Genomic DNA, 17,387 nt, shown 5'->3' on the forward strand with positions numbered 1-17,387 from the left:
TTTCACTGCCTCTTTCCCATATGCCCTTGATGCAGTTTGGAAGGCTGAATGGGCCCACCCTAATTAACCCAGAAATGTTCCCGCTTTGGCACAAAAGTCTTATGCCCTTGCAAAACCCATTATGGGTCAGCTGCATTTACCTGCAGTGGATCCACTTGTGACTCCCAGGAGCTGATGACTGACCACCGTTTGGGGGCGGGGGATTGCTGTGGCCCTGCCAGCGAGAAAAACAAAGCCAGACAAACCATCAAATCCACTCAAAATGGTGCTCCTGCTTGATCACGGTTCTTTGCAGGATGCGTCCCCTCCCGCACAGGAAGAGAGGACCCCAAATTCACTGGCCCTCCTCCGATGCCAACCCCAACTGCCCCAAAAGGGAACCACACTGGGAATCACAGAAGGAGGGGGGTGCAGTGGGCAGGGGAAAGACCAAACATGTGCCCACAGCTCAGCTAATAAGCAACGGAACAAGAGAGGAGACAAAGAACAAGCCAATGTCACACAGCAGGAGCACAAGGAACGGAGGGGGGGGGAGACAGAAGAGCCCTAAAGGAAGCAAGCCTGAGAGTTCAGCTTTCACTGACTACAGGCGTGGTTGGTTTGGATCCTTCCCCCTGGACAGGAGGCATTGGCCTGGAAGGGGTCCCGCCTGAACCTCCAGTTAGGAGGTGTCATCACATAGGAAGAATGTTTTCCATCTGGATCTTCAAAGAGAAATTCACAATGAGACAATTTTCCCATTTTCAGACCTCCTTCAAATGCACAATTGAACTACATTGAACAAAGAAACCTTTGGGTAGTGGGGGGTGGGGGTGGGAGGGAAGCATCCAAAGCCTGTGGTGTCGTCACATATTAATCTTGTAGGATCAAAGGTTACAAATTGGATTCTGGCATCTTTAGTGCAAAGTTGAAGCCGCTTCCCTGTGTGCCAGGCGTTTTATTATTTCCAGTGGGTTTCGATGATTGAGAGTCGTGTGTGGGGAAAGGGGAAGGGTCGGTGTTTGTGACTGATTTAATTTGTCCATTTTCTCCATAGCGCCGAGACGCAGTGTTTCAGGGAAGATACGCCGCGATAGTGCTGCGTCTGAAGGCAAACAGGTGTAAAAAAAAAGAAAGGAAAATGATTAATGGAGCACTTAAAAATACATCTCTGGAGCTGATAAGCAGCCTGCACCAGAACACCAAGCAGTTTCGCGACCATAGACTAGGGAGTCGTAGCAGATGTGCCAAAATGCAGATGACAAATTCTAGGTTGCTGGCCGAGCCACATCAGCGCCCTCGTGAACTCCACCCTGAGGTGCAATTCTCAGGCTCTCTGGCGCCTAACCCTTCTTCCGTCTCTCCATAGGATGCTGCATCCAAACCGCTGGAAGTCCTGCTGCTGGAAAAGAACCGCCTGCTACAATCGGAGAACGCCACGCTCCGTATCACAAACAGTGACCTGAGCGGTAAGTGGATTGGCGGGGGCGGAGGGTGGGGGGGTGAAACAAACGTGTTTCTCAGGCTGCGAGTCTTTGTTTGCTGATTCGAGGGTGAGGATGGGGAAGGGGGCCTGAGCCCAAGCCTTGTGCAGCATGACAGAAAGAGTAATGGAGAGCAAGAACTTTGAATCATGTTTCATCTCTCCGCCGCCGCCTCCCTGCACCCTTTATACTGTAGATAATAGAATAAGACTTCGAGACCTCGGAGACGGTCCAAAGTGTTAGGAAGGAGAAATGTTTCCGAATGTTGTGAGGAGCAGCGTCGGAGTCTGTCTTACATTTCGGTCACAAACCTGACATTGGTGCTAATTTCCCCCACCCTTCCCCAAACATAAATTAAAGTGGATTCCAAAAGTGAGCCTGTCTCATATACTTAGCTAGCATGTCAGTTTGAATCCCTGTTCTTTTATTTCCAGAGGTGGTGCATTTCCTTTTCTTGTTTGCTTTTCTCAGAGGCAGGGGATGTTGCACATGCCTATATATATATATATGTGGGTGGGCTCAGTGGATTTGTGGAATTTCCAGGTGCTTCTTTAGTTTGGGTTTTCGCAGCTGGTGACAACTGTATAAATTGGGCACCCAGGTGGTTGTTGCATTTTCCCAGTAGCGTCTCAACTATTCTTTGGCATTATTTGAGCAATGATTTCTCCAATCCGAGTTTCATCTGGCATTTATAAATGTTTGCTGCATTTGGGTTCAACAAAGGTCTGTTTTGGGGACAAGACAACTTGAATGGGAGAGGGGATACTAAAGGGAATATATATTTTTCCTGTGTCAATGAAATTACTATTATTTTTTTAAAAAATTGTATAACTGCACTTCATGTCATTGTTCAAATGTTAATGTGTGAAAGGGGGATTCTCCAGGCTGCAACATACAAGAAAGGTGCAAACATGAAATGCATGTTGTTTGTCTTGGGGGCCTTGTTTGGCTTATTAAAATTTAAAGAAACAAAAAACAAAACAAAAACCCAAACCACCTTCTTCATTGGCCCTTATTTAAAAAAAAATTAAAAAGCAAAACACAACCTGCACTTTTTTCCCTTTTGTGGGGCAAACTCTGCATTTTGGTCTTGGTTTTTCCCCCTCCTTTTTGATCCCCCATAATGCATTATGTTTGACCTTCCTTGTAGGGTCAGCCAGGAGAAAAGGGAAAGACCAGCCTGAGAGTCAGCGTCCTGCAACCTTGCCGGCCTCCCCTCCTCCTCAGTTGCCCCGCAATGCAGGGGAGCAGGCTTCCAATACTAATGGTACACATCAGTTCTCACCAACGGGTTTAAGTCAAGACTTTTTCAGCTCATCCTTGGCAAGCTCCGGCTTACCCCTGGCTTCTACAGGAAAATTTGCACTAAACTCTCTCCTCCAGCGCCAGCTTATGCAGTCCTTCTACTCCAAGGCAATGCAGGAAGCAGGAAGCACAAGCATGATTTTTTCAGCAGGTCCCTACAGCACAAACTCCATATCTTCCCAAAGCCCCTTGCAACAAAGCCCGGATGTCAACGGCATGGCCCCGTCCCCCAGCCAGTCTGAAAGTACTGGCAGCGCCTCGGAAGGCGAGGAGATTGACACGGCCGAAATTGCACGTCAGGTCAAAGAGCAGTTGATCAAGCACAATATTGGACAGCGGATCTTTGGACACTATGTCTTGGGGCTCTCGCAAGGCTCCGTCAGCGAGATCCTGGCTCGGCCCAAGCCTTGGAACAAGCTCACGGTGAGAGGCAAGGAACCATTCCACAAGATGAAGCAGTTCCTGTCGGACGAGCAGAACATCTTGGCGTTGCGCAGCATCCAGGGAAGGCAAAGAGGTGAGTGAGGCATTAGCCACTGGCTTTCCTTTCCATGTCTGTTCTTGGTAGATGGGAGGCCCTGTCAACAGGACTTCCTTCATCTGGTGGTTGAAGAGGTCCATTTGGCTTTCACCTCTTAAGCCAATTATTCTTTGAATGGACAGTGTCAGAGAGAAGTGGCAGAGTGGAAGTTGGGACAGTACGATCCAGTGGTTATGTTTGCCTGTGCTGGCCCCGTACAATATATGGTTCCCATTGCCATCTGTTTCCATGGGCCAACGCAGGAGAGCATCCCCATGAATTGCGCCCTGTGTTTATTAGTGTGTGGGATGGTCCATTTTGATGTTTTAACTCAGGCGCCCAAACCTCTTGGGCTCGCTCTGATTCATTGGGTATCAGTGAAATAGGTTTTTGTATCTTAAGTATCTTAAGTATGCGGAACTTGGAAAACGTGGTGTTCCTGGCATAGCAGAAACAGCTGTCTTTTGCTGTACCATCCTTGAGTGTGTATTTATCAAAGTAGTTCATTTTCAGTGATTCAATGACTCTGCACTCATTCGATAAAACTTGAATGAATGCAAGTGAGAAGTTTTGCCGCTTTCAAAACTCTGAATTCTCAGCAGAATTTATGGTCAAGGGAAATCTGGTCCAGCCCTCTCTGCAGGTTCCCCAAGTCAGACACAAAAGTATCCATCCCACTCTCCATACAGGCCTAATTGTGCCACAGTAAACTCTTGCCCTCTGCTTCCGGACCAAACAGATTCATAGAATGTAAAATAATCAGAAATGTGTAACATATTTTAAGATGCCAAAGCGCAAAGCAAAACTGTTGGGGATGGGGAGAGGATGGCTATTGATCTTCATTAACAGAAGGGTTGATGCAAAACTCTTCAGGAGCCCAAACAATACTGAGACAGCTATTGTCATCCTGTCTCCCTCCGCTACCAGGTTCTCTGTAAAATCCACTGACATAACACACCTTTGCTAAATGTTGTCTTTGTGCCACTTCTCTGCAAATGGTTGCATTTGTTGAGAGAGAGCTGCCACTATTTCATGTTTCTCTCGCTCACCCTCACCCCCTTCTTTTCCTGGCAATGGCTCCCGTACTAACAGTATGTGGCACAAGGTGATGACATTGGGCTGAGCATTTTCCCACCCCTCCCATCTCTGGCTGTCAACAGGAGGCGTGGGGGAAATCTACCGCATGACATCATCATTATTTGGAGAGGGGCCAGATCCTATGGTAGACCACAGGCTGCGCATGCATGAGGTCCCAGGTTCAAAATGCACCTAGCTAAAAAGACTTAGCCGCTGGGCAGCCACTGCCCACCAAAGTAGAGCTAGATGGGGCAATTGCCTGGCTCACTAAAAGGCATTGATAAGCTATCAGATTTTTCAGCTAAAGGGATCTTTGGTAGCAGGGCTGGGAAAGACCCCAGGAAGCTAGTTGTGGGGTTGGGGGTGGGACTAGTTTTCTCCAGCCTTTTCAAGCTTGTGACTGTCAGCCCAAATCAGGGCTATTTAAGGGAGTGGGGGGCCTAAGGCTTGTCAGAAGGAAAGGCCTAAGTAGTATGTGTGAGAAATCAAACAAATTATCTAAAATTCACAAACTCTGTTCCAATGAAAGATAAAATCTTCAATCATAAATTCATGACGCTCTTTTCTTTGAATGAACACATTTATTTCCTGGCTTTAGCTGCAACCAAGTCATGAATTATGCCATTCCTCCAAGGTGGGTCAAGGGGGTGCACATACATGGGTTTTCCTCCCCTCACCCACCCGAAAAAAGAGAGGAAACAACCACTTCTCTGAAAGAAAGAGAAGGCAAAGAGAGACTGACTGGCCCAAGGACTCCCCCAGTGAGCTCAACTGGGAAATTGGGGGGCTAAAAAATAGATAAGTGCCTAAAGCTATACACTTGTTTATTTGATTTGATTTGATTTATAAGCCCTCCCTTGATTCTGAGTGATCCCAGAGTGAGTTGCAGCATAAAACGAATATAAAGCAAATCACGCTATCCAGGTCAGACGTACCAATTACTATAAAAACAGTTTTAAAAATCAAATGCAAATTGCAAACTCAGACATAATAATTTAACAGACAGCAAACTCGGACAGCGAATAGTGCTGTTCCTCAAACTTCCCAAAAAGCTTGGGTAAAGAAGTGACGATGTGGCTCCACCATGACAAAAACCCTTTCCTGCTTCACTGTATCACATAGTTCACCTGCCAATGGGGCAAGATGAAGAACCTAACCTGCTCTCCCTAACACACATGGTTAATCCAGCTGGCCCCCAAGGTGGAACCCAATTCCTGATTTTTTATGCTATTTTTTAAAACACAAATCTAGACTTTAAGAAGCATTTCCTGATGCCAAAGCTTGGAAAAACTACAAGGGCATCAACGCTGGAAGCGAAATCACAAGAACATAGGACGCTGCCTTATCCCAAGGTCCTTCTAGCTCAATACTGTGCACACTGATTGGCAGTGGATCTCCAGGTTTTCAAACAGAGATCCTTCCTGGCCCTAGCTGGAGATGCAAGAGGTTAAACTGGGACCTTCTGCAAGCAAAGCATGTGCTTTATCACTGAGGCAAATCTAATCTAAGGGTGTTGATCTGTACACTAGGCCGTACAAATAACAACTGTGGTTATAAGAATGATAAGCATCCTGTTACTGGGTGCAAGTTAAAATTTGACGGGAAGGGAAGGAATGAAGAGCTGCCCTGCCCCCAAACAGGCTCTTGTTTTCAGGAAAGAGGAGTGTTGGAAACTCATTGCCAGAAGGAGCTGGCTTATGGGAAGGGAGAAGGGTCCACCTGTCAGTGGTGTTAGGGAATGGGAGGGAGGTTTTTTCCCCCTTGCAGTGCCATCCCAACTGCAGGGCTTTGCTTTCCCCTGCAGGAATGAGGTCTTTAAAAAAGTGCTTACCTGTGCAAGCTTTTTTCACATGCCCCATCAGTTGCATTTAAGGATATGCGTGAAATCAGTCAACTCACAAACTTCCTGGTCCAGTGCAGTAAGTGTAGCTGAGTCAGCTTTATATGCACACCCAGTCATACTGAGTCCATGCCAGCCTATGTGCTCCAGGACAGAAGTACCTATTGGCCTGGTAGGTGCAGCCAGAATATAAGAACATCAAGAGTACCCCTGCTAGATCTAGACCAAAAGCCTTTCTAGTCCAGCATCCCATCTCCTATCATGGCCAGATGTCTGTTGGAAGCCCCTAGGCAGGAGAGCAGGGCAATCAGCCTCTTCTGCTACTCTGTGGATTGGTATTGTAAGGCAAGCTCCCTCTGTTCCTGGAAGGGGATATTGCCATCATGACTGTTAGCCGTTGTTAGCCTTATCTTGCGTAAAACATGTAAATGGGCCAGTTCATGTGAAGGTTCATGTGCAGAAAGTTTACATGGGTAAGGGCCTTCCTTGTGTCTTGTCCTTGAAAATCAGACTTAAACCAGAGTCCTTTGTGTTGGGAATAACCCAGACAGAAATTCCCAGGTGCCAGACAAGTTTACTTATATATGCAACCACAGCGGCCCGCATTCTGTTGGCCCCAAAACGGAAAGTGAGTGAGGACCCTTGTAAAGAGGACTGGCAACTTAAGATGTTAGAATATGCAGAACTTGCAGGTATGGCACACAGATTAAGAGAGCAAGAAAAGCATATATTTAAAGAAGTGTGGAAAATATTTATTGAATATATAGAAAATAATTGTACACAGCTGAAAACACTGGCAGCATTAAGATAAATTCATCAGAGCAAGCAATATTTGATTGATGTGAAAGTGGAAAAATGACTTGAATGGTTATAGTAAAATATGCAGGAAAGTATGGTGTGTAATATGAACCATGGAAGGAGAAGAAGGGAACTCAATGGATATTTTAAAGCAGGCATCCCCAACCTGTGGCCCTCCAGATGTTTTGGCCTACAACTCCCATGATCCCTAGCTAACAGGACCAGTGGTCAGGGATGATAGGAATTGTAGTCCAAAACATCTGGAGGGGCGAAGGTTGGGGATGCCTGTTAAAGTTTGGAATTCCAGTGGCTAAAGTGAGAAGTCAGGTTTCCTCCTTCTGAGCTCCCTCTCATGGCACATCATGGCCAATCCCAATTGTGATTTTGAAAATTTTTCATTTTTAGAGAAAATAAAGAGTATCAAAAAGCTGGCTGCTGGGAATGACTAGCTGTAAACCCAGGATAAAGATGAGGATGTTCTTCCACTCCTCTGCCAGCGCCTGTATTTCATTTGTTGCTTATGGTGCATCTGGTTTCCCCCTACTTAGCATCATGTGCCAACCTGAAAACCCACCCACCCACCCCTCCAGAGTATTTTGGGCAGAGGACCTCACTGGTGCTCCTACACAACAGTACAGTATTGCAAAATGAGCTCTCCCCCCCCCCTTCCTAAAATGAAGCTGCATTCATTTCTGATTGGCGTGATTTCATTTGACAGAGGTTTTTGAGAAAAGGAGAGCGGAATGACAGCAAGTTGCAAAAGATCACTCAGAGCTTGTCTTTATTGCCAGGGAGTGGTGTGGCACCTCGTACTGTGTTCTCCTCCTTTGGGCTCTTCCAAGGATTACTGACCCGTCTTCATCTTTTTGTACCTTTTTAGATGTTTATTTATATCTTTCTAATCTCCTTTCTGAGTGTAGCGGTAATCTTCATTAACCAACCAGCCTGCCTTGCTTCCTTTCCAAAGTAGCCAGCTGCTCTGAATAGACCTGGGGTTTTTGTTTTTTGTTTGAACTGCTTGATTTCACTTCTGCCCCCACTCCCCATCTCCTTCCTCCCGAGCCCCTGGTTAGCACAAGGCAGTTCTTGTTGCATCTCACAGCCACGATTGTCGGAACCACCCTCCCCTGATTGTTTTGTTCTTACCCAACTTGTTTTTCAACAGAGAATCCAGGCCAGAACCTGAACAGGCTATTTCAGGAAGTACCGAAACGAAGAAATGGGTCGGAAGGTACGTCACAGGCAGGTGTTTCTCTTCGCGGTCAATCTCTGGGAAGTGAAGTGTGCTTAGCTGTGTCTCGTCTTTGTTGTTGTTGCTCAAAATGCAAAGGGTGCAGTTTGATTCTGGCCTGGAATCTGAAAGAAAAACAGACGGTGGACCCATGCAGACACAACACTGGCTCCCTGGAAACCATGGTTTGCAGATTCAGGGCCAGCCTTCAAAATGCTCATTCCTCTCTCTGGAACAGTGCTCCCCACTTCCTTTTCCAGCATTAACATGATTTTGTGTTGCATGTGGACCAAACCATGATGGAGCTTAATTATAATAAATACACTCACAATCAGATCTTGATGGCAGCATTTGGAACGGATCTGCAAGCCCTCATTATAGGGACAAACCTGGTTAGCATCGTATCAGTGTACATGAAACATGGTATCATGTTAACATGGAAGAAAGGAATTCCTAACCTAAATTAAGGGGGGGGGGGAGAGTGAGAGAGAGAAATGTGCATTCCTGAGGTTGACTCCTGATTTGTGAACCATGGTTTTCAGGTAGCCAGTGTTTCATCTGCATTGGGGCAGTAAGTATAAAACAAACCATGGGTTAGCATCAAGAGCACTTGCTTCTCCCCCGCTTCCCTCTAATTCTACTGCTGTACTAACTCGTCTCCTTCAAATAGAACTCCTACCTCACAACAGAGCTAAACCTTATTATCATTTATGTTGATCTTATTGGTATTGGTATCTTGTCCTTTCTCCAAGGTTGGCAGCCATGGGAATTCCATTTTATCCCCACAAGGCTGGGAGTGAGTGACTGGGCCAAGGTTGCCCAATGAATTTCATGGCTGAGCAGGGATTTAAACCCTGATTTAATACCACTCTGGCTTTTATAGCCACTAAAGCAATTGATTACTTTGGGGTTACTGGACGCCCAGTAACTGGTGTGAAAGGTATGTGTGTGTGTGTAAACTGATCCCTCTAGGAAACGTGTGATCCAAGCCATGTTCCCTTCTGCTCTGGTCTTGAACAGATGACAAGGGTGCTGCATGCTATCGTCAAATGCGTAGATCTGCAGAGTGTGTCACAAAGCTGGAAAAAAATGAGATGTTGGTAGAGGACAAGGGATTCCTGTACCACCTATGGAGGGATTCAGAGGTTGTGAAGCCTTGTTTTCTGCTGCAAGCTGAGTCATCGATAGGAAATGCAGTGCTCAGGTGCTGCCAAAGATATTGGGCATGGGACACTGCGAGCCGCTTTAGTAAGACACAGAAACGGCACCATGCAGCTCTGAGCCATACCCACTTCCTTGCTTGAAACCCCATTTGGGTTTCAAGCATTCTCCAAGTCAAGAACTAGCAAAAGGTTAATATGGAAGATTGGTGTGGGGGTAAGCTTGGGCCCAGGAAGTTCTGAATTCGAATCACCTCTCAGCTGCAAAGTCCCTCGTGTTGCCTTAAGCAAGTTGTTTTTATTTATAATAATAATAATAATAATAATAATAATAATAATAATAATAATAATAATAATTCCAATGCTAAAGGTGACTTCCAAAGCAGTATCAAATGCCGAACACTGCTAGATTAATGCATTTCTTTTCTGGATGTTTGTTTTTAAAGAAATTGAATTGAAACTTCTGTCGTAAGCACACTCACATCATGAGTCCAATGGTGCTTACTTCTGAACAAGCCTGTATAAGTTTGAGGTGTAAAGCCTGTTTTAGAGAGCGGTAGCTAGAGCTGGAAGCAAATAAAAGCCAGCCTTGTTGGTCAAAAGGCAATTCAAAGGATACTAACTTTGATGGGCTGCCTCCTGGTCTTGGTTTTCTTCCAGTGTGCCCCCTACCCACTTTCTCTCACCCAAAGCTCTCTGAAATAAGGGCCTTTGTATCTCTCAGCCTCCCCTGTCGAAAACACCTTCTCCCATAGGACACTGAGTATTAAGATCAGCTGCAGAGGACCTACTCTCTGCCCCGTCTTTGCTGTAATGTAGATGAGCAAATGTGATAGGCTGAGGTTGTTGTGGATTTTGTATTTGACCTGTTCTATTATGGCTTAATTTTATCAGTTGCCTTGGAAGGGCTAAAAAGGAATTGGTATACAATAGCTAAATAGAGGATATAAAGAGGCATTGCCTTTTTAGCAGTGGCACCATGACTGTAGGCTGCCCTCCCTGGAGAGATTTGATGCGCCCCTTACCTTTCTGTTTGCAGATGAGAAATTAAACCTTTTTAATGGTTTAATGATCATCTGCTTTTAAGCTTTCCCTTTAAGAAGCATGGTACTTTTCATGCTGTTATATGTACCGCTTTTGTATTCTCACTGTTCTAACTTTTCTGGCGTTAGTTTTCCACTTTACCACTGAATGCCTTGTTTTAATGGAAACAACAAAGAGTGTTGTGGCATCTTACATATGAACATACTTATTTTTATTTGTGTGCCACCTTTCCACATTTTAAGCCATGCTCAAGGCAGCTTACGAGATGAAAAGAATACGTAACTACAACATAACAAAAGTAGTAGTAAACAATAAATAAAACATTTAAAATACACAACCAAACTGAACAATTTTTGCCTAAATTACAACACGATCTAAAATATAGATACAGCAACTACCCCACCCCCCCAAAAATCCCAAACAGAACCCTAACCCCCTAAAATCTGTTCAGCAATTCAACTTTTGTAGCTGGAGTCAGTCAGGGTCCTGCCCTCCCAGGCCATGTGGAAAAGGCTTGCAAGGCAGGTAATAGGTCCTGCAGGACTCACAGCCAAGAGGCTAATGAATTTATTACAGCACAAGCTTTTGTGGATGTTGTGGCATGTCATGGATCTGGTGAAGCCTGTGAAAGTTTATTCCGTAATAAATTTGTTGGCCTAGGCGCTTTGCTGTTTGTGTTGCAAAAGATGACTCCTTTGGAAGTTATTTTTACAAGCCACTTCAGGTGTATTTTACAGAAAAAGTGGACTAGAAAAATAACATTTATTAGGAGAATAATACTGCTCTGGTCAGCTTTAGAGCGTAGTACGTCTAAGGATTATTGAGATGAAGTATATGATGCCCTTTGAACACTAAAGAAAATATACACATACACATACACACACATATATCTCAGTAATAGTAGTCTGAGGCATCTAGACATTTTATGCTTGTTGCCAAAAAAAGTTGATTTTTCTCTTGGGGGGGAGGGGGGGAAGTCAGCTTTTAAATTTGTATTGAATTTGGTGACAATTCGTTAAAAATATGGAAAATCCATAAAAATAATGGGCAAAAAAGTTGATTTTTCTCCACAGGCTTACACTATAAAGTTTATATGTTGTTGATTATTTCATATGTTTATATACCGCCTTTCTCCAATTCAAGGCGGCTTACAGCATTTAAAAACATCATTATAAAATACAAAGGATTATTCTGTGATTCTGAGCCCTTGAATAGGGCTTCTGTGTATTTCACAAAGCAGATAATGGAGCCTGTGGAGCATGTCATTGAATATTATTTACGTAAGCCAAGCCATCAGTGGTGGATGGTGCTCATTGGGACTGAGAGGGCAGAAGGCGGGGAGCCCACCAGTAGGTGGCACCAGAGCCAATGGCAGCCTGAGCCAACTACAGTGGAACCTCGGGTTGTGGATGTAATCTGTGACAGAGGCACATCCGCAACCCGCAGTGTTCGTAACCTGCTGCGCTGCGTCTGACTCAGCGTGATGCAATTTAGCGCTTCTGCACATGCACGAGCAGTGAAATCCAGAAGTAACCCTTTCCGGTACTTCCAGGTTTCCCGCGATCCACAACCTGAAAGCACATAACCTGAAGCGTTTGTAACCCGAGGTACCACTGTAATTCTAGTTTTGTCCCCATCTACTCCTCCCTGCTGAATTCTACAAGGGCAACCCAGGAGGAAGCTGACAGGCAGGGTCACCCCTTGGACTGGTTGTATGTCAGGAGATAGTGAGGGGCTAGCTAAGGACAGGCTGAGCGTGGTGGGGCAGTGCCGCACTTACCCTATTGAACCACTCCCCACTGCAAGCCATGCCACGCATTTGTTCCTGATCGTAAATTCTGTGACCCTGAGAAGACCCCATTCATAGAGTCCTCCTAGGCTAGGGGAACTCTTCCCATTTCTGCTCACATTATTACTTTCGCACTGCTTACCTATGAGTATGTAAGACTGGTGTACAAAATAGAAAATAGATTGTAGCAAAACAGAGAATAAAAACTGAATTGGTGTGAATCAACTACTGGGGTGCAAGCAGATGCGTCTCTTCCATGAAGCAAGAGATGGGCAACTGATGGGTGCCGTCAAGAGCAGCAGGAAAAAAAGACCCCACAGACCTGGCCCTGATGGGATTCACTTGCAGCTCCCATTCATTTTAATAAGGCTTTTGTGGGAGAACTTTATTGTTTATGATTCTCTGTATCATTGGGGGGGGCGGAGATGAGTGCCAGTTGGATTTTTCCACCATGGATGCCAAAATACCTTGGGGTAACATAAGTTGCTGCCACTTACCACCCAAACTCTCGTAACAGTCCCTACTGCCCTGGAGACATAAGGGACAGGAGCCTATTCTGCCTTAGGCACCCTCCTCATATCCACGTACAGCTTAAGTGCAGGAAGCATGTTCCTGTATCACCGAAAAGGAATACCATGGTACATTTTTTAATCAAGGGTGATGGCACAAAACAGCTTTCAAAATTTTAGGATTTTTCTGCCTCTAGTTTTCTAAAAAGAGAGAATTCATGCTTAAGGAAAAATTAGAATGATATTTTGTCATAATTCCAACTTGGAGAGTGACCAAGATATTTCAAGTGTTCCCTCCCCCTCCTTATGTCCGTTTCCTATTCCAGCCTGCAATACTGTGCTATATTCAGAATAATATTTTGCTTTTGAAATCTAGCAGATTTTTCTTTCTTTTTTTTCAAGAAATGTGAGAAAGAACATGCCAATTTGTGCTTTTTAATAACTCTTTGCATTGCTGGTGGGTTGAAAAGAACCACATGTTTTTAAATAGGTCACAGAAATATTGTTATAAATCCTTGCTGCAAGATTACAGTGCTAGAAATTTTTGCCAAATTATCTCAAGATTCAGAGGAGTTTGAGAGGGCGAAGCACAATGGTGAGACACATGCTTCACGCGCAGAAAGTTTCAGATTCATTCCTTGGCACCATAAGTTAAGACGATCTCAGGTGGGAGGCGATAGGGAATCCTTTTCCCCACCAGTGCCTCTCCCTTATGTAGGAGACAGTGCTTGGCTAGATAGTACGGATCAGTATATTTCTTAGATGTGCACCCTACCTCTTGACCAGAGTCCCTAAATCAAATCAAAATGTTTTATTCGGCTTTACGCCCATCATGAAACACACACACACAAAAATAAAATAAAATAAAACAGCGGACTCGTACAAACTACAAATAATATAACACAATTCACAACAATTCACCAGAGTCCCTAAAGCAGCTCACAACACATCCATACATTACATTGTACCATTTTTTAAAAATCCAGATTGCGCAGGGAAATATAGGATCCAAGGGAAGAATGAAGACAATATTAAAAAGCAGAATTGTTAAATTCTCAACTGGGGGCGGAGGGCAGCAGTTTGAACCTGCAAAGAAAATACTGCATTTTGCATATGCATAGGAATACCAGATGTGACTTCAGCTCCTTGTTTTATTTATTATGTTCCTCTAGTTCTCTCAAAGTGCTTCGCCGACAGCAGATTTTGAATGGAAATGCTGTTCCCCAGAAAGTTGCTTAACAGCTAATCATTTCCCCCTTTCTTCCAGGTAACATCACCACAAGAATCCGAGCCACAGAGGCAGGCTCTGATGAAGCTATCAAATCCATCCTAGAGCAAGCAAAAAGGGAGCTGCAGGTACAGAAAACAGGTAGGAGCTTCCGGCTGGAGTGACCCTGAACCTCAGGATGCCCTGGAAACTATTGGCAAGAGACTTAAGAGTGTGCGAAAATCTTTAACCAGCCTGTTGTGTGCCACTAAAGGGTTGAGAAAAAACATTGCAGCGTCAGGGACTTTTTAGTTTAGAGCAAAGGTGAGTAAGGGATGACTTGATGGAAGCGTCTAAAACTGAATGGCATGCAAAAAGTGGATAGAGAAAAGTTTTTCTCCCTCTCTCAGAATGAAGTGGAATGTTGGAAGTTTCAGGAAACTTCAACAGTTAAACTGGTGTGTATGCAGGTTTAGTTATGCACAGAAAGTTAATTAAAATATGATAATGAAATATATTTTTCATGTTCCCACAATCTTCAGTGGGTTTTATTTTACATTCAGTTTGGTCACAGAGAAATGGGGGGGGGATTATAACATCTCATGGAAAGCAGAATGCAGAGATGAGTGTTTGAAGAAGCCTAGGAACACAGTGGTTTCATTCAAACATCACACTAGGACTTAGCGCAAATGTGCAGACTCCCAGAGATGAGTTGGTGCCTGCTTTGCTCTTCCCCAGTCATTCTGTTGCACTGATCTAACACCATGGTTTGGCATAATGTCATCCAAACCCGGGCTCATGGTTTAGTTCTCACTAGACTTCCCATGAGCTGTAACCAAGGTTTGTCTCATGGTTTATGGCTTGTGGCTCGTCTAGAAGAGCTAAACCATGAGCCCAAGTTCAGATAAGATGCTTAAGCCAAACACAGCTTGGCTCAGTGCAACACAGCAGTAGAACAATTAGGGAGGAGTGAAGCAAACTCCTTTCTGCAAGTCCACACTCATGGTGAAGCCGTAATTTTGCTTGGTGTGACATGCAAACTAGGCCAATGAAGTGAAGCAGGACAGAAAATATCCAAGACATGGGTGCAGTGGGTAGGAGAGATGCAGAGGAAAAGGCAAACTGCAACTCCATTGCAGGGGCAGGTTGCTGAGTGCTCTGTCTTCTTGGTCACAAATTATCACAGCTTTGCTGTCTTCATGGTCCCCTCAAGTGTGTGCCGCACTATATGAGCGGCCTAGTAGTTCAGAATGAGAACCGTGTCCCTCTATTCTTTTGATATTGCTTGTGATGTTGGTGACATCACAATCGGTGTCCAGGCGCAAGTCTGATGGCTGTATGACAATAGCAATAGCAAATTGTTTGAAAGTCAAGGAATGCGTTGCTCTTTATTCTCTAATATAGAGAACTGGAATGATTAAAACAATGATAAGTAAGATGTTCATATAATCATAGACAACAGTGTTGAAAAGTCAAGGACTATTGACCATTCACCAGTTATTCTTGGTATTTTGAGAGGCATGAGAAAGTTAAGGGAAATCTCCCGCTTACTGGTAGACCTCAGGGTTCCAATCAAGTAATTTTGGGAAAGAGCCATCTCTCTTCTCTATTTCCACCAGTTTCTAGTAAAGCACTTTCTCAGTGGTTGGCTTGCAAATTTCAGAAACGACCCTTCTGAGACAAACATTGGAGATGAACCAGTAAATGACTTTTTCTCTGGGCCTGCCTCTCTGGTTTGCACCATGGGGTTGGGGCAATAAGACTTTCATTCCAATGTGTTGGCAAAATCAGTTACGTGGGCCACAACATCTCACCATGCCTTCTTTGTTTATCCCCATAGCTGAGCCGGCTCAGCCACCTTCCACCTCGAGCACTGGTGGGTCCGACGATGCCATCCGCTCCATTCTGCAGCAAGCCCGGCGAGAGATGGAAGCACAGCAGGCCGCCCTCGAACCTGCCTTAAAAGCAACCCCTCTGTCCCAAGCTGAGATCTCCATCTTGTCCCCAAAACTTGTCCCCACGCCCGCCATTTCTTCGGTCGCCAGTTATTCCCCCCTGGCCATGTCCTTGAAGAAGCACTCGTCATCTGTGGATTCCAGCATCTCCTCCCTGCAGACTCTCTCTGGTCTGAAGAAGGAGGCCCAAGAGGCCCCCATCCTGGACCTCCACGGGATGTCTGATTCAACGCAAGGGGTGCTGAGGCACGTTAAAAATGAACTGGGGCGCAGCGGGGTGTGGAAGGACCACTGGTGGAACACTGTGCAGCCTGACAGAAGGAATGCCGCCCCTCCAGATGATCCCAAAGTGGAGGAAACCACCAGCGGGAAGGAGAAGGCCAGCAGCCAATCTCGGTCGGACCGTAACCAGCAGCTTCAAGGGCCTTCCTCTTCGGACTACTGGAAAGAGTGGCCCAACGCGGAGTCACCCTATTCCCAGAGCTCTGAACTGAGTGTGACAGGGGCAAGCCGCAGCGAGACGCCGCAGAACAGCCCCCTCCCTTCCTCCCCCATTGTCTCTTTAGCAAAGCCATCTAAACCTTCCGTTCCTCCATTGACCCCCGAGCAGTATGAGATTTATATGTACCAGGAAGTGGATACAATAGAGCTAACCCGTCAGGTCAAAGAGAAGCTAGCGAAGAACGGCATCTGCCAAAGGATATTTGGGGAAAAGGTAAGCGCTTAGCTGGAGCTAGTTTGTTGGTTTGTGTGCCTTGTGATGGTGGCTTTATGAACGCCTGGGACGTTATCTGCAGAAGGAGAGAATGGCAAATTTATCTGATTTATTAATTTGCATATTTCATTCATCTTCTTGTAAGAACCTGTGATTTTCAAAGAATTGGGGTTTGAAGGAAAACCAGAAAGAGGGAGACTCTCCAACAAGAGGCTTATTGGGAGTAAGAGCCACAGAATTGTGGAGGTAGAGATGGTAGAAGAATGATGCCAAACATCTATCCCCTGCTTGCTGAGTGGCAGAAAACTGCTCGGTGTCTTCCAGCACAAGGGTGTTGTGTGAGTCTCCTAGGTCATCTTCTTTGGCGATCACTCGTAACCGAGTAAGATTGTCTTCCATAAACACAGTTTTAACAATGAGTCCGTAAGTGACTGTGGAGGCCAATTCTGGATCCACACATCGTTCCACAGTGGGGACATTGGTTTCCAGGCAGGAGTTGATCATGGTGTGGATTTTGCCAAGCGTGCCTTCCTCTTAGCACGTTTCTCCCTTTTGTCCTGATTTTGAGTGTCTTCAAAGCCCATGACACCTTTCTATTTGTTGTGGCACCCAGCACTCTTCCTGCCAGCAGGTTGAAGAAGGCAGAGTGTGGCACCACCTCTCCTCTAAAAGGTGTCTCTCTTGAGGAATAAGAGCTGTATGTGGCCTTCAGGCCACCCCCTGATCTTCCCAGTTCCAATCCAGGGCACTGTTAATCCCGTGTCCTCTGTGGTT

At 45.2% G+C, this 17,387-nt stretch overlaps 1 protein-coding gene across 15 annotated transcripts in view; it reads left to right on the top strand.

Annotated features, from left to right (window-relative positions):
• Positions 1 to 17,387, top strand: part of CUX1 (cut like homeobox 1) — a 259,810-nt gene that overhangs the window by 166,155 nt on the left and 76,268 nt on the right. For 8 of the 15 annotated variants that reach the window (XM_083714296.1, XM_083714301.1, XM_083714300.1 and 5 more), the window contains exons 14-18: positions 1,349 to 1,448; positions 2,614 to 3,285; positions 8,169 to 8,234; positions 14,004 to 14,105; positions 15,784 to 16,613. In XM_083714296.1, the coding sequence (XP_083570422.1) occupies positions 1,349 to 1,448; positions 2,614 to 3,285; positions 8,169 to 8,234; positions 14,004 to 14,105; positions 15,784 to 16,613 (1,770 nt within the window). The remainder of the gene's footprint in view (positions 1 to 1,348; positions 1,449 to 2,613; positions 3,286 to 8,168; positions 8,235 to 14,003; positions 14,106 to 15,783; positions 16,614 to 17,387) is intronic. The other 7 variants (XM_083714302.1, XM_083714294.1, XM_083714293.1 and 4 more) reach the window with 2 other exon arrangements.

The sequence above is a fragment of the Podarcis gaigeae genome (genome assembly GCF_964106915.1).
Source record: "Podarcis gaigeae genome assembly, chromosome: 15".
In the NCBI taxonomy this organism is placed as follows: Eukaryota; Metazoa; Chordata; class Lepidosauria; order Squamata; family Lacertidae; genus Podarcis; species Podarcis gaigeae.